Below are 20,153 nucleotides of genomic sequence, written 5' to 3' on the forward strand. Positions count from 1 at the left end.
TCCATATTTCCTTCCTGTCGTAAGGTCAGCGCCTTCTCATACAGGTATTATTTCTGTTTCTTGGTCAAGTTAGTAAGTTTCTTAAAAACAAACAAAAAGTACTCAAAACAACAGCATTTTAAATCAACCAAACATAATATTTGACTACATTTGCTGTTTTCTGTTCTTCTGCTTCTCTTTGCTTTCAGACTCTTATTGTTGTTATTGCAGTTCAGCATGGGACTGCCTGAATTTGTGTCAAGAACTTAGTCACTTTCTACTTGCATGTTTTACTCTGATTTAAAATGCTTTAAAAGAAGGAGGTGGAAGCTTATATAGTGAATACCATAAATAGCGGGAGTGGTTTTGAATTGTGTTTAGGGTTTCCATAATGACTTTTGTCCTTATTCATGTATAGGAGACTACAACACTGTCCAGAGTTCTTCTCTGCACCAAATGTCCTTCTTGTGTTGGGGGCTCCAGAGCTGTATGCATTACTCGGGATGGGGTCTTATAAGAGCAGAGTAGAGGGGCAGAATCACCTGCTGATCAGGATATATCAGTTCAGGCCTCTGATTGCTGCTGTTCTTCCTGTTTTTACCTTCTGGGCTGTTTGACTCATGGAAGCATGATACTGTGAGCTGCTTGCTGTTATTAATTATATGCTACATATTGGTTTGTCTTTGGGTGTTGGCTTTCTATTCCTGGAACCTTGCAAATATTTTAGACAATCAGCCTATTGTTTAGCAAGTGCTGTACACACACTGCAGGCCTTTTGTGAATTTCTGTTAAAAAATAATACAAGAATGACTAATGGAGCATGAACGGTGCTTGTGACACTGTAGTCCATTGTGTAACTTCTGAGAGCAGGATTTGCATTCCTAGAAAAGCTTGCTCACGGTCAAAACATAGGACATTCTCTTTATGGCTCATGGGAAAACATGTACCATATATTCAGCTAAGGATGCTACTTTAAGGATCAACTTTTTTTTTATATATAAAGCAAAGTCATTTTCTTTCCTTGGAGCGTGAAGTCAGACTGAGACCTGGGTTTGCTTGGCAGCAGAAGTGAATCTTTTCCATTCAGGCAAGTGGCACGGGGGGGCTATTTTAGGTCTGTCATACACACATGCACAATGACTTGTTTACTGGAATGGCTTCGTTTTAAGATGTTGTTAAGCTCTGACAGCCAACCCTTTTGAATGGCAAGTGTACATTATTATATCATTTAACTGTCTGCCTCTCCGAGATGCCAGTGGAAGCCTGGCAGTTGGTTCTCTTCTTTCCTGCTAGAACATATTTGCGTGTGGCGTTCAGCTGTCTTTGAGATAGCTGCAGGTCAAGCAGGATTGAGGTGGGATATTTAAATGTTTAGAAAGATTGTGTGTTTCCTGCAGTTCTTAAGTGTAGCAAGTGTGTATCCGGGATGCCTGGAAAGAGTGTTCTGTGTGTTCCGGGAGAGTAGGAGTGCGTTTTATATATGCTGTAGGTAGTTTCTTTTGGTACAGAACGTACAGTGAGCCTCTCTCTGTGAAAAATTGAGACCCTGCTTATTGGAGATGCTGCTCCTTTCTCCATCCGTGTAAGCTCGTCAGGATAAGGACTGCCAGTTGTTGTGGGCTTGTGCAGTGCTGAGCACAGCAGGATTCTTGTCTTGGGATAGGCAGAGCAAAAAGACTCTAAAACTTAATTTACAGCTGCAGGGTTTGTTGCGGCTCTGGCAAAGCAGATGCCAGCACAATGCCCAGTTCCTGCTGCGAGGCCCTTGGTTAATCAAACACCAGCCGTGCTGCCAGCCCTTCCCTGGACAAGGGGGAGAAAGAGACACATGAGTACCTTAGGATCTGTGTACCAGTAAGAACTGTAGAGCTGCTTTTTGCATCCCTAGAGCCACAGAGGGCTGCTGGAAATGGGAGCCCTGATGTGGGTGACAGCTGGATTTCCCAGGCCAGATCATGCAGTACCAGCTAGGACAAAGCGATATTCATGACAAACAAACATCGCTTTGTCTTCTGTTGCTCTGATGTGGCCCAAAAGGTTCTTCAGTATTTCTCTGACAGAAGCAGGAACATTGGAAGTATCGAAGAGAGAAAATTGCCAGCTTGAATTTGGGAAGTGCACAGGGAGAGCTCAATAACTCTGCATAATTGTGCTTTATTAAAGGAGTGTCCAAGTACTACAGGTGCTCTTAGTTATGATCTTGCTGTAACTCTGAACCTTTTGGATCCTGTTCTCTTGGCATCCAAAGCTTCCAAATGAAACTGTATTTGCCAGCAGTCAACATTAATTTGCAGTTTCCACTTTGATTAATTTTCAGGAATGTACATAATGAGAAAGTTTTAACAAAAAAACAGGAAGAGAGGAAATGGAAATTTGCACTCTGCAGTGCTTCTCTCATTTATGACCTTTACGGCTCAAACTGTATCGCACAGTGGTGCGTTTTATCACCTGTTTTCTGTGTCATTTCAGTGACCATTGAAACAAAATATACGATTAGATAGAGAAGAAATTGTATGAGCAGCCAATGCCAATTAGCATCTGAGTAATTGGCACACCTTTGCAAGCAAAGAAGCAGCTACTTATAGCGGCAAGGAAGGAATATTCATAAAGAAGGTGCTGGAGAGCTGATTCTTATCATCTGTGACTGCATCTCAGTTGTGTTACTTATAGGAATAAGCAAGGTTAGTATTTTCAGACACTGGTGTAAAAATAAATAAATAAAATAAAAATCAAACAAAAACCTGTCCCAGAGCCCCATGTGTATGGTGCTAAGTGGGAATGCCGTGTTTTCCAGAGATGTATTTTCCTTCCATCTCATTCATTCTGAGAGTTCTGGATGTTAAGCTCATACGCAGGTTCTCAGTTGTAGGTTTAGAACAAGAACTTTAGGAACCTGTATTAACTGTATAAAAAAGAATAACTGTGGGTGGATTTTTGGAGAGTTGCTGCTCAGTCCCTTTTTGTTTCTTGTCTCTGGGATGGTATATCTATATGGAATTTTGATGTTCTTGCTGAACAGAGAGGCAGACCTCTTAAGATGCTTTCTTGGAAGTAGCGATTTTCAGCAGGTACAGGGAGGGAAGGTTCATCTGAATCATGGTAATACTGTGACCTTTGCTTAGTGTTTTGCCAGAAGTTGTTGTGCAGTTTTGGTTTGTAAGTGAAACTGGCTGTCTCGCTTTTCTTCTCATGTCACACAGCCTGGGAGAAGAGGCTGCCCTTAAGCTCAGCTTTGGATTTTCACTCTTCGGTTCTGGCTGTTCCCTTACATCTCCTTGCTTTCTTCCTAACTAACGTGAATCCTCTGGGGCTGCTCTTGGACCCTCATGTGGTCAAATAGCTGTAGATGTGTCTCTTCTTCTGTGAAAAGTTGTTGCTTATCTGCTCTAGGAAAGCAGTAACTGCATATTCACACTTACGTAACAGCAAGAGAATAGCCACAAGTTTTGATTTCTTTTCCTTTACCAGTTTATCCACCATGTTACTTGAATTAAAAGGGTCAGAGGGCAGAGATTGCATCAGATGCCTCTGGCTGTTTGGTGATACTTTCTGAAGTGACCTCACACTTTACTGCTCCTTTCTCCCACATTATTTTCCTGCACCTTCATAGTGAAACAGGATAAGTTTGCATGTCTCAGACACTTCTGTTTGTAGTTTCCTTACATCTTTGTTGATGGCTTAAGCGAAGCATGCTGGTGTTCCTTCAGTGCTGCTATGGAGGCTGCAATACCTTTCAGCTACCTGAACAAGAATCACCAGAGGGCATCTGTCTGAGTTATGCTTAAAAACCACCTGGAGTGTTGTGGGTTGGTCCTAATAATAACAATGAAGGCTTTATCAAGAGTTGAGTCATTATGCTTGTTTTTCATTTTAATTCTCATATTAGTTGCATATATGTATTCCACATAGCCAAGGGGTTAATGCTGCGTGCAGACACCGTATGAGACAATTGTGCTGACAGATCTCATTTAGACTCATTTATCATTCAGAATCTGGCCATAAAAATACGTTTAAACAATAATTACTAAGTTGAAAGACATGTATTAGTGCTAATTGCATCCTAACCCCATTTTCTGCTTCTGCTTGGGGGGCAACGAAGGAGAAATGGGAATAGTAGCAATAGGGGCAAGATGCTTTTCTGTGGAGTTTTTCTGTTGTAAGGGTCTGTTGTGACAATTAGTGCAGACATCAGGATGGATTCTGTGGAGCTGCCTGTGCAGCATGGGAAGAGAACTGCTCCTGGAGGTCCCTGTTCTTCATGGGTCAGCTCTGATGCACCTGTGCTCTGTTCCTTTCCTGGAGGGAGAACTCAAAGTATTTTGTGAACTTGAATAAATGCTGTTTCCTAGAACCTTAGTGAGGTTCAGAGATGATAATCATTTAGAATGAATCATAAAATGACTCATAGAATGGCTTGGGTTGGAAGGGACCTCAAAGATCATCCAGTTCTAAGCACCTGCCATGGGCTGGTTGCCCCCCACCAGCTCAGGCTGCCCAGGGCCCATCCAACCTGGCCTTGAGCACCTCCAGGGATGGGGCACCACAGCTCTCTGGATGGCCTGTGCCAGGGCCTCACCACCCTCTCAGTGAAATATTTCCCCCTGACATCTAACTTAAATATCCCAGCTTTTAGTTTAAAAACATCCCCCCTTGTTCTGTCACTGTCTACTGAGTTGCATTAAACCAGACTTGAAGCTGGCAGTCATGGGCACAGCTCCAGTGATTTTTAACCCTTGCTGAAATCAGGCCACATGTACCTTGGTTCTCAAATGTTTGTAACCAAACTCAGCAGCGACATCTGACCATCGTACTTGTGCTGTCACACAGGTTTGTCCTGTACTTACTTCTGAAAGTCAGGTGTTTGGAGTATTTCTCATAGGGGTCCTCAGCACCTTAGACTAGCATCAGCACTACCCCATCCCGCTGCCAAAAAGACTTGGGCGATAGCTCTAACTTTGCATTGGAGGAAGCTAGGTTAATATGGAGGAACTGCAGTGGCAGCAAGATTTGCACCGGGTGCAGAAGAGCAAGTGGCAATTATGGAGGGAGCTCTGCTGCTTGCATAGTTCATTGAAACCCACTCAAAACCAGGCATGATTGATAAACACAGAACACTTAGACAGTTGTCTGTTGTTTTGTTTTTTTCCCTGTACAAAGCAGTTGGCCCCTCAGCCTGCTGAAGTAAAATTAACTAACAATTTCATAACTAATTTTGATCTGTTATGGTTAGATAATCACTGCTTGTTTATTTGGTAATGGCTGGGGATGTAGGAGGGCAGACGAACTGTGCAAGCAGAACAACTGGTGGATTTTGACTCTTTTTGTTACTGCTTTCCCTGCCTGGGAGCAGTGATGAGCAGGTTAGGTGGGCAGGCTGCAGGGATTGCTTGGGCATAGCTTGTCCTGGCTTGGGGGCAGAGGGAGAGACTGCCACTATTCATGAAAGGCCTTTTCAGCTCCATTTTCCGTGATGAAAGGACATGAAATTCTTGATACAAATGCTTCTGTTACTGTTCTTGTGTTCAGTGATTTAGTGCTGGTCATTAAGTAAGCTGCTCTGCACAGCACAAACAAATGCCTGCTCCATGCAGGCATGTGAGCTTGGATTAGCTGCCAGTACATCCCTTGCTTTGCTGTTTACATTTGTGCTAAATGACTTCTCAACACTGAGCTGTGTCACTGATTTTAAATGCATTTAAATACACCAAGAGGTTTCTGTTGAAGCTTTGGTTGCCCCAGCTGGGGCTGACTTCATGGGACCAAGGCAGAGCTGCTGGCTCCCAGCTGAAAACTGTTAGTGCCATCTCCATATGAGCTGCTGCACAGTAAGGTGGTGCTGCACTGTGGAATGATTAGATGGGGTGATTTTAACATGACTTTGAACCTCAATCAGTTATGCAGTTGCAAACATCAGGGTGAACTCTTGGAAGGTAAAGACTGAACGTACAGGGAGCAGACTGAAAGGAGTTTTGAGGGAATGCATCCAGGGCTCTGAGCTGGTTTAAGTAAAGCAATGCAATGATGTGGTTTAGGGCTAAGCCTCATTCAGCATGCCTGCGGGCTGCTGCACGCAGAAGTGTTTTCAGCCCTCCTCCTCATCTCCAGATACAGATTCCCTTCTCCTGTGCACTGCCTCTGTTTTGTGTGGCCATGTAATGAATCCAGTCAGCCTTGTGATCCAGCAGAAGACTTTCTTTGTGTTTAGCAATCGTTTGCTGCCCCTGCAGATCAACAAATCAAACCGCACCTCCTGATGTTCATAATGGAAATGCGTGGTGCAGTCCCAATAGAGGAGAGGAAGAGAGTAGGAGCATAACCAGCACTCGGCAGCAGTGTAGTCCCACCACTTTGGTTGTAATGTGGATCTGTTTGCACCTTCTGTGTATCTGGGAGGCCTTTGGGACTGGAAGAGCAGGTGGTTTTGCTGAGTTTTTTCTTGTTACTTCAATGTGGGATTATTTTCTGTCTGTTCCTCAGAAATGTTTACCATCATGGTAAACTCAAAGAGTTAAGTGAGTTGGAAGCAGAAGGGTTAGCTGGTGAACTGTGTACAATAAATGCATTCAGTGGAATCGTGCTATTCAGTAGGCACAATGCTATCATTTATTTACATGGTTTTCTGCTGTTCTCAAAGTTTCTCCATCACAGAACTAAAAAGTTGCCAGTGCTCTTTAATCTTTGGACAGAGAGGAGTGACTCCCAGCTAGAGCCCAACTTCACCATAGTACCTCATGTTTTTAACACTGCCTGCATAAAGCTTTGCCAAACCTCGAAGAATAGAAATAAAACTGGAACATTCTGGCCTTTCAGTGGCTGTTTAGCAGCAGTTAAGCAGCAAAACAATTTTCAGACAATTAACAGATCTCCAGGCTCTTTGCAAACTCAGATAAAGCTGTTTGAAGGTTGTCAAATGACTAATTAATACAGCTAATGACATAGTGCTCGGGTGTGTTTTCTGCCTTGGCCTGATAGCTGCTCTTTAAGGGTGTTGTAGCAGCCAGGTGAATCTTTTTGGGGGTCAATGAGAGTGTGGGAATGAGCTGCTCCAGGCAGAGTTTGCTGTTGTGCCATGGCAGAACGTTGCTCCACAGAGGTCTTTCCTTGCAGTCCCATGGGGCTTTAAAAGCATTATTATCAAATGCTAATTTCAAGCAATTACGATTCTAGAAAAGCTCGCAGCGTGAAAATGTCATAAAATAAGCTTATTTTAATTGCTTACAGCCGTCCTAAGAAAACCGGGTTGAAAAAATGATAGCTGGTTTTGCTTTGTTTTTAGCAAATCACACTTTGTATCACCAGAAAGGTCTGCTGGGAGGCTCCTCTTTGTTCTCCTGGGGCTGTGCTTACACCTGAAAGAGGAAAGTTCCCTGTGGTGGGAAGAGGTTTTGATTCTGAATTCATTCCACCATTGTAAAGCTGCGGTTGGAGTTGTGCTGGCGTGCATTCAGGATCCTGTCTGTTTTCATCAAGTTGCAGCGTGCTAATTTCTCCCATCTGAAAGCCTGAAATGGAGGCCCTTCGTTTCGTTGATTTAGGATTTGATCGGGTTTGTGTTCGTGACAACGTTGGCTCTGCCTGAGCTGCGATTTGGTAATGAATTGCGTGTGCATTTGTGATCCGTAGTAACGGAAGGCAAAACAGGTTCTCTGAAACCACTGCTGAGAACTAAGTAAATGAGAATAGAAAGGGTGGAAACCAGGGAAAATTGCTTGGTACAGCTGCAAGCAAGCGGCCTTATTTGTAGGCTTCTGAGCAGTCCTGAGCACCATTTTGACAGTGTGGTATTTCTCTTTCCAGTGCTTCCACTTCTCAGTCGGACCATTCTGCTCATACAAAATCTGCTTCTCTTGTATCATCAGACTCGGTCTCCACCTCAGCAGACAACTTTTCTCCAGATTTAAGGGTATGTATGCTTTGTCTGAACAAAAGAAAATCCGTATCTGTCTACCTATCTGTATGTGTTGTGCTCTTCATCAATGACCATTGCTTGCGCCTCTGAGTTTGGATAGAGCAAGATGAATATTAGCTTTCAGGTTAATGCCAAATTTCATGTAGCCAAAGCATGAAAGGTCCTAAAGTCAAACAAGTGAAATAGAAATTGAACTTTAATCTCTACCATATTATTTCCTTCTTTATAAAGTTGTTTAATCTTCAAAAAGCTGACTCTGCAACCCACATTTGGAGATGAATTTTCAAAGGAACTCCTTTTTCTTTTAAGTGCTTTAAGTAAGTGAAGATCCTCAACCAGCCAGTTGTATAATGTGCTTTTTTTTCCTCTGGTGTGTATCTGAGATGTTCTTTTTTGAAAACTCCTTCTTGTTTGTAAACAGGGAGTCCTTGGAAGTATCTTCTTTCAGAGGAAGATTGTTATCTTCAAGCTGCTAAAATAAGTGGCTCTCACATGAAAGTCTCAGACAAGGCTCTTTTAAGTCTGTTATTGATTTGTTAATGTCAAATCCAGAGTTGGAGTTCAGCTCAGAAGAGTTTTGAGAACTATCTGTACGTTCCCCTTATGAAACCAAGGGGTTTGCTGATATTCCTCACCTTTGCAAAAAAGTCTGTCTGTAACACCAGTGCTGTCGGTACGTTCTGGTAGTGACTTCTAGCATTTCTCAACTGTGGCTGAGCAGATCTGTAAAATCTGAATGCCATAAAATTGCATGGAAACTCTTAACACAAAACTGATTCCTTTCTCTGACAGTCTTGGTGGTATTTTGTCCTGTGAGCAGTTACAGTAACAGAAAGATTTTGATGTTTCCTTTTTAAAGGACTATTACCAGCCAGTATTAAGCAGCAATCTGTAAAAGAATCAGCAGGTTATATGTAAATGTTAGTTCACAGTTTTTACCTATGGGCATGAAAGGTAGTCCTCAGAAACTGTTGGGATAAAGTGCTCTATAGCAGGTCAGAAGCTTTTCCTCCTTGAAGATGAGGTGGTTTTCTCCAACACACAGCAGGAGTATTAGGCAGAGATGAAGCAATTAATTGGTATAAATATATATGACTGCAAGTACTGCTACAGCTGTGATCGTGTATATAATGCCATACATAAATTTTACACTGACTTATTTCCTCCCCTCTTTTCATTTTAACTTGATTTTACATAACTAGGATTTGTTTTACAGTTCTGATGCTCAGATCAGCTGCTGTTTTGCAGGTTCTTTTAGAGTGGAGGATTATCTTTACATACAGAGAGCCAAGCAGTATTTTTGTTCTAGATTCAAGGCTCTTTGCTTTGTGGTGGTTCACGTGGCTCAACATGTCCTCCTTATAACTCTGGATGTGTCTTCTCCTTTCTTTTTGTTACCTTGGCTGCATGAAATCCCTATTAGACGGGGATACCTGTCAAGTGAAGTTTGCAGAGGAGTGTTCACTTAGCAGCACGATGCATTTTTCAGCCAGAAGATGCATATGTATTGTTTGCTGGAGGTCATTAGAAAGCCTTCTTTCCTTGCTATGCCACAGTTCCCATAATTTCCGGGATGGTTTCTTCACAGCTTGCCTTTTTTTGTTGCTGTTTTAAAGAAAAAGTTATTAAGCAACCTAAATTTCCGCTGTGATTGTAAGAAGTACCGTTCCCCTTTTACTTTAGAATAATGCTTAGGAGAGGTGGTAAAAGTAGAGAACAACTTTTCTAGAATAAAGCTACTTGAAGCCAAGTGCGAGCACATGCCTCTGCTAGCAGAATGCTTCCTCCTGTTAACCTGCATCAACACTGCTGTGCAGCATCAACATCACCTACTGTGCTCCACCTACAGCTTGCTGCTGCCAAGCTGCTGTGAGTGTCTGCAGCACAGTCGGATGAGAGCACAAAGCTGGGTCTTGCATTTACACCTCGGTGGCTGCTTGTTGATGCAATGCTGCCCGCAGAGCATTGATTCCCATAGTCCTCCTTGTAGGGGAATATAGTGAGAAAAGTGCCATTTCCATTAGTACAGACTGCCTTTCTCCCTCCTACAGGAATTCAAGCAATAACTGTTTGTCTCCTTGTGGTTTGGAGTGGTTGGTGCTGGAGAAGAAGTTTGGATCTGTCCTCTTCCATTGTGCAGCCTCTTATTTTGGTATTGCCACAGTGGGCGCAGTACCATGGCCTGAGATCAGTGTCAGTGCTTGCGTGTCTGCTGGGCTGATTCCTGGAGCCTCGTGTCTGCTGCTTAGTGAGATGAGCTGGGAAAGGGAGACTTATTCTGCAGTGATTAGCTAAAACCAGTTTCTTTCAGCTCTCATGGAGAACAAACACAATCTCTCTCGGCTCATCATTCTTTGTCCAGTTTCTTCTGAATTAACATCTCTGTCCTGTGACAGTTCTACAGTTTTTTGTTCTGTTTCTTTAAAGCTAGTTTACTGAGAAGTTTTTGAAGGTCCTGATTGCTCTTACACTTTTCTTACACCCTCTTGATACTGCAGATGATGCTGTACCATTAACGGATACAGCAACACGTTTTGTGGTAGCTCTGTGGTGTGTGAGACAAGTGCCTGGGCTACACGATGTTCTCACAGGAAGGGCTTGCATCAGTTAGCTTTAAGAGGCTGAAAATAAGCATTTCAAGATTTTGAAGTGGATCTGCCAATTGTGGGATTATGCTCTTGATGTGTATTTAAATTTTCCCCTCTAGAATGAATTGCTGCAGGGATCCGTCATCACCCTACCTCAACTCAGTTTCTGCCTCTGCGTGTGCATCGACTCAAATTTAGGAATTAAATTTCTGTGGTGATGGAAAAACACTTTGTGATAGCTACAATTAGCACTCTCTTCTTCTGTGGGGAATTTTTGGAAGAAAAGTAGGCGTCCATCAGGGGGAGGGAATGAAGGGAAGGACCCATATCATTTCTTACAGTCTGCGCCTGCAGATTTCTTTTGGAGTGCAATTAACACTCAGTGTGTGTGCGTGCGTGTGTGTAATGAGGTAAATGAGACAACCACTGGGGATTCCTACTAAATGCATGTGCAGTATTTTTCCTAAGTCTTTCTCCAAAGTATTTCATAATTAACTTTTATGAAGTATTGTTGTTTTTGTGGCTTTTGTTTTTGTTTCTTTTCAAATGTATATTGAGCATTTCAGTATGTGGAGCTGGGATTAAATTGTCTTTCCATTACAATTCATGGAATTTTCACTTCATGAAACATCTCTAAGTAAATGTTGGCTGCTACAGTTGGCTGTAAATAAAAAACACAAGAATGCCACCCTATACCCACCAAGCGTCTCTAAACACTGTTAGGTTCTACTTCCCTGCTGCCCCATCCCTTTCTGATCTCATATCTGAAGCTGTTTAGAATTGATTTGGGAAATGCACTTTTTGGGGGGGGATTTTTTAACAAATATACCACCATATGTTTTAACATAAGTTGTAGATCAGGCAAGAACATGATTGAGTAGTAGTAACTGGAAGTGAAAACGAACTGGAAATTCATAGATACTCTGTAAATTGGAATGAGATTTTAAAAACACCTTGGAACCAATGTTGCCGAAGGTACGTAAGTGTGTCTTACAGATCTGGGAACGTAATTATTCACAGAATCACAGAATCACAGAATTGTAGGGGTTGGAAGGGACCTCTAGAGATCATCGAGTCCAACCCCCCTGCCAAAGCAGGCTCCCTACACCACGTCACGCGGGTATTCAAGTACAGTGGATTTCTTGCTCGTAAGTATTATAGATGTTGTTTTCTTCAATGCCTATGGGCGGATCAGCCTGTGCAGTTTATAGGGCTTCTCTTAAGCTTTGTTACTAACACTCTAGCTTTTATCATTTGGGACTTTCATTTTGAGTTGGCTGTTGATTTATAGGATAATGCCTGCAGTTTACCATATTCATACCATATTCAAAGCTTTGGAGTAAACCTCATAAAAGGGTTGGATCCCTTCCATCCCCGGATGGAAAGAAATGCAAGCGGCCAGCGGAGTCTGCTGTCGCACTTCCTTAATGAAACCTTTGCCTGAAAGTTAAAGGTTGATCGTGCTTAGTTTTGAGTTGTATACAGTAACAGCCTGAATCAGATATTAGAAATTCATAATGTTGACTTTTTGTTGCTTCCAGTCTGTTCTATGGACAGAGGAAAATCTGTTAGCAAACCTCCAGCATGGCAGACAGGTATGTCACCTGCTTAGTTGCACAGCTTTCAGAAACAGTAGTTCTAATCTTTGTTCTTGCCACTACAGTTTGGTACCACTAAGCTATTCTTCTCTTTGAGGGTGACAATGAGATTCACAGTTCCCGATATTCCTCTGAGATCCAGCAAAACGTTGTGTAAGCACATGCCCCCTTCTCTGTGGTTGTTTGCCCCATCCACAGTAATAATTTTCTCCTTTAGTGTAAGAGGAATCAGTGGTTTTGCAGTGGGTTTATAGATACGATGCAAGAACATTATTGTGGCGTGCCCAAGGCTCGAAGGTTAGGGAAGGAAAGGAACACACAATTGCTTGCGTAACGTTCATTTGTCATCCATTGCGTGCTTTGTTGAAGAGTTAGGCAAGCCTTTGTGGTTTCTTTTCTAAGATACATAACTGAGGCATGACAGAAGATATATGAAATAGCTTTCTCCTTCAAAGATAGTAGATGGATGCCCTTGCTGTCTTCGATAGGTTTCCAGAATTAAATTCTTCTGAGCTAGTCTGCATTCAAGCTAGTCAACCACAATTCCTTTGTAGTCAATGGAAAGAAAGACATTGTTTACAACATGATTTATCTTGGCTTTAAGGAAATGTCCTCACTAGGTGAGAACATCATGTAGCTAAGCTATAAAAGCTCTTGATGTAGGATGTTGCAAAGAGAGTTTAGCTTTGCTCCAGTAAAGGTGTAGTTTTGTCTCATTTGGAAACAGTCTGTGTCTCCTCCAGTTACAAAGACAGGTCAGGATAACTTGTCCAGATGTAAACCTTTAAAATTCAAGTAAATACTGTCTCTCGGGCCATGTTGGGCAAGATTAACCAAAATGCCAGTTACTGACTTTGCCACCTTTCTATTACTTTATTCTAGCTTTAGTGCAAAGTGTCTTAGTCTGGCTTTATGTAGAGCATGCATGTTAGTAGAAAAACATATTGAAGAAAGATGTGATCTTTTTTCCCCCATCCTTTGCTGTAAATCACTAAAACTAGCTTCAGTGAGCTTTTCCATTGCTATCTCCCTGCCAATGCAGGAAGTGTCAGGCCTTGGTTATGTGTAACACATGTTCAATAAGAGCTGGGTTTAGAGAGAGGCATAACTTCTTAAGCTTTAAGCATTTGTGTAAGCTGTGTTTTTACTTTTGCTTTTAAGGGACTTTTTGCTTAGTGAATGATGCTAGCTTCGAAGCACTAAATCATGGAAAAAGCTCTGCCTAAGCACCTTTAGGGTTGTCCAAGACCCTGCCACTCCGTCCCATCCCTTGCTGAGCAGATGTGTGGGGATAAGCTCTCCTGTTTCGTACTGGCCCTTGACTCTTTGCGTGGGACTGCCTGTATGAAGACTAGCTTATAGGAAATGCGAAGATGTCTCTTGTGATGTGAACTGTTCTTCCCAGTGCACTGGACTGTGACTATATTAAATTACAGACCATGTTGCCTAAGCCACCAGATGGTGAAGATAATTGACCTGTGGTCACAAAAGACTTGGCTAGATGCAAACAGCAGTGAAATTAAATAAACAGTGCATCTTTTTACTGTCAGCCTGGGAAGACGTAACCATATGTGTTTCTCTCTGTCACCATTTGAACTCTATTATAAACTTACTCTGAACACACCTTGCATTACTGTGGATGTCCGGGAGTAGAAGCTTCATGGGCAGAAAGAAACCTTTCTGTGCATGAATGTAGTGTTCCTGCAGGCCCCTTTGCATGCATGGCTGAGCTCAGGACCAAATCCAAGAGCGACTGAAACTTCACACTGTCAAAGGGATCAAGTAAAGGGACTTAAAATGTCTGAGAAGTAGGAAAATCTTATGGAAAACAACTTTGACTGTGTAGAAACTCTGATTTTTGGCTATGCTAATTGCGTGTGTGCGTCTGTGGGAAATGGGTTTCCTTTCTTTGCTGGAGCTGTGGATGAACAAAGGCGCAAAGGTTCTTGAGCATGAATAATGCTCTTGTCCATAACCATGGTCATTCCAGGACAGCCCAGTGAGTGGCTGGAATTCAGCCCCTGCCATTAACTTGTTTTTCCAGGACTCTGGGTTCTAGGGCTGTAAATACTACATATTTCATGAGAATTAAAATTATTTTTCTTTTTAAACTGGAAAGTTTTGTCCCTCCCCACCTCTTCGTAGTAAGGCCTTTCTGCACCTCCCCCTTTCAAGGAAGCAGAAACACAGAGTAGCCAAGCTCTGGGTTGCAAAATATTGATTTCATGCAAATGAGACGGGGAAGAAAAGCCAGATGCAGTCAGTTTTCTGTCTCCTTTACGCAGAAATAATACTCCCTAAGTGCTCTTCTAGTTAAAAGAGAGCAAAGACAGCAATCACTGCTAATTTTTATTTTATAGGGGTACCTGAATATGAAGTAATGCGCAGTGAAGGAAATCTGGCACCATTTATTATTGTCTTCTATTAGGAATTGAAAATAAGAAGAAAAAAGCAAATGGCCTTCAGATGTTACTCGGTAACATTTTCAGCTCTTCCTAAGCAACTGCCATATTTTTCCTAGCTACAAAGTACAAGAATTCTCCTTTTGCTGATGAAAACTGGGTAAGAGTTATTCATATTATTATAGTTTTGTATTCTGAAGCAGGAATCTGACAGGAATGAACAAGCATGGTATTTAAAAGGAACAGTCAGATATCTGACTTTATGAGGCACTTGCCAAGATTTAATTTTTCTGTGTATGTTTTTGCACTGAACAAAACATCATCCTTCTCCTCGGCGTGCTTGTTTATTGACTGTAAATATATAATTATTTATACCTCGATTCCTTATCTGACATAACAATAGCTTCCTAATCAAAATTCTTGGCATCAGAGACACTTTTGTCTGTGACTTATTTTGGTTGGCAGAATGTGTAACTCTTGGTTGTTCAGAACCTTTGTCTGTTATTTCTTCAGACTGATGCCGTGAATTTCGCTGAGTTAGTTTAAGGCTTTCCTTGACAAAATGTGATCTGTTTTTCCCTATCAGCTGTTTGCTAAACAAAACAGAGTAAAAACCAAAAAAGGAGGGAGTAAGGCTAACGTGCTTTCCAAAGTTTTTGAGCAGCCAGTGGAGAACGGAACTGTTGTCTTTCAAGAACCCTTGGCAGCGAGGAAGGTTCTGCATTAAAAAATGTTGGACTTGTCTGAATAGATAACATCAGCAACCTTCTGTGCCAGGGACTGTTGCTGTGTTGAGTCAATGATGACTTTCTGCTGGAGCCCAATAAGAGAATTGTTTCGAGGCACCAAGCCATACAAACTTGAAGAGACAAGCCAGCCGTGGTGGAACGAGTGGCCCTCAACAATGTGTTCCTTTGAGCTTCTAAGCTTTGCCTTAGAAGGCAAGGGCCTACGAGACTTGCCATCCCAAAGAGACTTCTTAATCACTAGAAGCTTGAGTCTGAGTGGAGAGTTTCATCGTGGAGGAAACAGAGCAGAAAACCCCAGGAAAATTCTGCAGAGTGGCTACTTCCTCTTCCAGAGGAGTTCTTCTCTTGCCCTGCTGACTGTATTATTATTATTATTCTTTTAAATACACTAGCCTTCAGTTTCTGTTTCAAGATTTCTTTTTAAGGCAGTGAGAGCAAGTGGATTTCTCAAGCCTTTTTATTCTTTCTGAAAACATACACGGTAGGTCTGGATCACAATTTGCAATTTGTACTTTTGGACTAGGAACACGGTTGAAAATTCAGTTGTAGGATGTGTTATATGTGAATATTGGAGTAGTGTCTTAGTGTGTTGACAGAACATTTTATTGATAACTTAAATTCCTGTTGTGTTGTTTTCTTAAACAAGCATTCTTTACTCATTTGTTCTCTTAGCAGCTGAGTAAGTTTGGTGTGGTCTTTAAGAGTTTGCTTGATTCTCTGTGCTCTATTCTGGAATGTTCTGTGAGCTCACGATCTTTCCCTTTTTCCCCTTTTTCAACTTCTGATGTCCCAAAAGGATTAGACTTCCCTGCAATTAAATGTCTTGCTGGTCTGAATGTCTAATTTTCCTGTGCATCTGGTCATAATCCTCAGAGACGTCCCTGTGTCTCAGTTGTGCAGAGATATTGTTGTTCTTTCTGTGATGGTATTCTTACTGATTCAAAAATAATCAACAGAGTCCATTTACTTGCTCAATTTATGTTCTATTACATTTCCAGTAGGATGTGTAATACATAAATCTTTTCAGAGTGCACTTAAAATAGCCTTAAATGGCAGCTGAAAATCTCTCCAAAGTACAATATTTGCAGTCTAGAGGAGGATTTATCATGTAAGCAGAGCTACTGTTTTACTGCTCTCCTAATTGAGCATTAGGAAACAGAAGGGCAGAAGCATTTTGGCAGCAAAATGCTAGGAAAAAAATGTGCCCTCAAAATTTGCCCCTTCTCTGATGTAAGAAATGTTCCACTTAAGAGTGGAAATCAATGCACAGATGAAAAATTATCCAAGATAAGCATATGAGTCTTGATTTTGTGCATATTTGTGTAAGTTCTGCAGCTTTTGGTAACATCAGCTAGACAGAATTAGGACTCCATGTACTTTCTGAGGTGGCTGTTATTTGTATCTATTTTATTTCAGAGGTTCTCACACTATTGTTAGGATAATGGTATACCCTAATTCATGTACCACAGTGGTACTGTCCCTTGTTGATTGACATACGTGGCAACAGCCATGAAAGAAGAAAGGGATGGGGGTTGGCAATTTAGGGGGAGTGGTAGATGAGCATGGTCCGAGGCAACCAAAAGACACTTGAAAGAAAAAGGTTTCTTTGATTTACTACTTCGTTCTGCTTTGATTTGCAAAGAAGATTAAAAGAAGAAAAAAAAAGAAAAAAAAAAAAAGTGTGCAAAAAGAATCCTATGACTGAACCATTGCAGAAAGGCTGACTTTCCTTCTGTGGTTCTCCGAGACATGAGAAAGGAGCCAACTCTTACCCAAAAGCTGCTTCTGGTAACTCAGCTAATAAGCCGTGTGCTGTGAGCTTTGGAGTCATGCCTGTTCGTGCAGTTTTGGATCTGAGTGGGCTCACCTCTTGCTGCCTCTCTGCACACAGTAAGTTCAGACTTCTCTTGAGAAAGTAGTTCGACTACTCCATCATACTGGGGTATCCAGTTGGCCACTGCTACACTTGGCACAGAGAGACACCGGATTGGGGTTTTCCCTACCGGGTGCAGATGTCTGTGTTAGATTTATTTGCCCTCATGCTCTGCCATTAGTGGGACGAAAGGCAATCATCCTGAAGATAACCTCCTAGGTCGTCTTTTCCTACTGGCTGTACACAGTGCTATAGTGACTAACTGAGATGCAGATCTGTGGGTGTAGATGAAATAGATATTCCTGCAGTTTGCTGGCCATTTTACCTGCAGAATTGCAAGACAGCAGATTCAGAAGGGCACTTGACTCATGTGCCAGCCCTAGAAAGAAAAGCACTTAAAAAAACTGACAACAAATAAAAGGAAGGCTTAGATTTGATAACAGTTCTCAGGTAGTCCATTAAAATTTGAAGTATCAGACAAATGTATTCACGTAGAAGATAAAACTTTTCATTTGGCTGTTAAATTTCTAATCTACGATGCTCAAATGTCTTAGTTTTAAAATCTACTACTTCAGTGTGTGTATTCTTTTGCTCAAACATAAATTCCTGTCCCCTTTGGTTATATCCTGCCTGTTGCTGCTGACCAGCGTGCAGTCACAAGACAAACATGCCAAACCTGTGAGTTCAAGGGCTGCAGATGCAAGGGCATTTTTTTAATGTGTGTGTGTGTGCAATGTTTGTCTCTATGTACAGGGTATATATGTTTATGTCAAGGGATCAGTTAAGAGAGCCGTTTCCTGTTATAGGAAACAGAACAGAACTGTGTGTTGTTGGAACAGAAGCAGCTCCAAGTTTGGCTTTTGAACAGGCAGAGCAGACGTGGTTAGGGGGAGGCAATAATGCAGGAGCAAAGTGGTCACAGTGTCAGCGTGTCTCGCACCAGCACTGTGGCTTTGTGCTTAAAAATGTGCACCATCATTTGGAGTGTGTAGGAGGTTACCAAGGAGAAAGTAACTCGGAGGGGGGCAACACAAAAAAGGTTCATTTTAATTTTGTCTAGAACAGATTATTTCTGTTAATTCTGGTTGTTTCATAATAGAAGAATCTATGAAGAATTGGGTCAAAACAGCCAGTCAGTGACATGAACCTGTAGCCTCCTCTAACACTGCATAAAGACAAAAACCTCCTTTTGTGTCTGTGTTTGGGTTTTAGGACTCAAGTCCTCAGGAGAAAGTAGAAGGGAATAAATAGAAGATAACTGGGAGAGGCCTCAGATGCTCTCTTAGAATCTCTCTGTGTCCTGAGACTTGCGGTCTGCTTCATGGAAGATGCAGATGTTGGTGTCCAGGGCTAAAGCTGCTGGATCATAGGATGGTTTGCCATGAACCTCGCCTTGCCCAGCCCCATGCCAGAGGCAGGGATGCCTTCTGTAAGGTCAGGCTGCTCGAGGCCCTGTCAAGGCCTAGATGCTCTCGTTCCCCCACCCAGTGAATAGGCCTTTATGGTTGCTGGTGTTGTCACACCCCAAGCTAGTCACATCAAAACAACCTAAGTTACAGAAAAATATATGTTGAAGAAGACATTCGTTTAACCCAGTAGTCTTGACTGAGCAATTGGGATGCAATTACATGAGCCATAATGCTGGCAGGTTTGCTGGAAGGAGGTAATCCTGGCTCAACATCAGCCAGAGCAGGATGTCTGTTGTGATCCTGGCTGTGCAGCTCAGCTGGTAGGTAAAAGCCTGCAGGAAGTGCAAGAGGAAAACGTATCAGCTGTTTTGTTCACAGGCAAAAGAAAACTCAATACGGAGTTAGGAACACCCTCTCAGGGACCATGTCCTGTAACAGTGTCCAGCGATGCTCAGACCTTTGAGACCCTGTGGTTGGTTTTGCATTAAGGTTTTTCCTGCTTTGGGCACTGTAAGCGGGAGAGTGTAAAGGAGCTCTGCAACTTTAGCTGTGGGCAAATGGTGTAAGCGAACACAAGATGGGATCCTGGAGCTCGAGAAGCAGTTGTTAAATGTAGCAGGTGTGGGTTTGTTCTGCCAAGTCGCTGCTTGAATGAAGAACACAGGTAGGTGGTGACACGAAGTCCTCACACCCTCCCTGAGCTGTGGCAGGAATTGCTTAGGTGCTGAGGTACGTGCTCGCTATCCTGGAGAGCTGCTGATGGGTGTGATGTGTAGAGTACACCCCTCAGTGGAAGACAGAAATAAAGGTTGTTCTGGTGTGTAATTACAAGAACGTATAGAGGGTTATTTATATTTTATATTTAAATATATTTAGATTTTCTTTAGGGTCCAAAACTCTTACTTTTAGAGTCTTGAATATAGGTTTAAGCACAGAAAAAGACTTTTCTGACAGTTTGATGAGCCATTGTTGGGGGTAGGAAGTAAAGATGTGCTGGCTTTCATGTCATCTCTTTAGTCATATAAAGGGCAGAAGGTTCTTGTAGAAAGCTAGTGTCCTCCCAGAGATGTACATGACCACTTCATTGTCCCCTCCCAGTCTCTCCCTTACATCAGTTTATAAAACTTCTCTTTCCTTATCCACCCACTTTTCTTCCCTCCTGTAACGTGCTGACCTTTAGCACTGGCCCAGATTGCGTCTTCTGTGCCCTCTGCTTGCATTGTCAGCTGCACACAGATTGCATTTCCCCAAATCAATTTTAAGGAGACAGCGATGGAGGTGGATTTCACCAAAATGCCTGCTGTTCATTTCTAGCTTTCTGCCAGGATGAGTTTCAAGTGTTCATGTTCCATCTAGGAGGCTCATTCAAGGTCTAGAGCCAGGCAGATGCCGTAAGGACCAGCACACCAGAGAAGTGTCTGGGCTGGACTTTCTGACCCTGTTACAGCCTCCTGGGGAAGGGTAACGTGTTATTCATAGGTGATGTGTAAGCACTGACTTTGCAGTCATCAGGAAGGCAGCTTGTACTAGGTCACCCAAGTTAGGTCACGTGGCTGAAGTCAGCTGGAGGATGGTCAAAATAATAATAGTTCAGTCCTTAATTGTACCGAAAAAAGAAAAAGAAATTTAAAAAAAAAAAGGGGGGG

General features: G+C 42.2%; 1 protein-coding gene across 3 annotated transcripts in view; it reads left to right on the forward strand.

Moving 5' to 3' along the window:
* MTMR2 (myotubularin related protein 2) overlaps positions 1-20,153 on the forward strand; it is a 55,476-nt gene that overhangs the window by 8,200 nt on the left and 27,123 nt on the right. The window contains exon 2 of one of the 3 annotated variants that reach the window (XM_015852285.2): positions 7,777-7,882. In XM_015852285.2, the coding sequence (XP_015707771.1) occupies positions 7,777-7,882 (106 nt within the window). Of the gene's footprint in view, positions 1-7,776; positions 7,883-14,351; positions 14,637-15,382; positions 15,707-20,153 lie in introns of those variants that run through there. The other 2 variants (XM_015852286.1, XM_032442196.1) reach the window with 2 other exon arrangements.

The sequence above is a fragment of the Coturnix japonica genome, chromosome 1 (genome assembly GCF_001577835.2).
Source record: "Coturnix japonica isolate 7356 chromosome 1, Coturnix japonica 2.1, whole genome shotgun sequence".
NCBI lineage: Eukaryota > Metazoa > Chordata > Aves > Galliformes > Phasianidae > Coturnix > Coturnix japonica.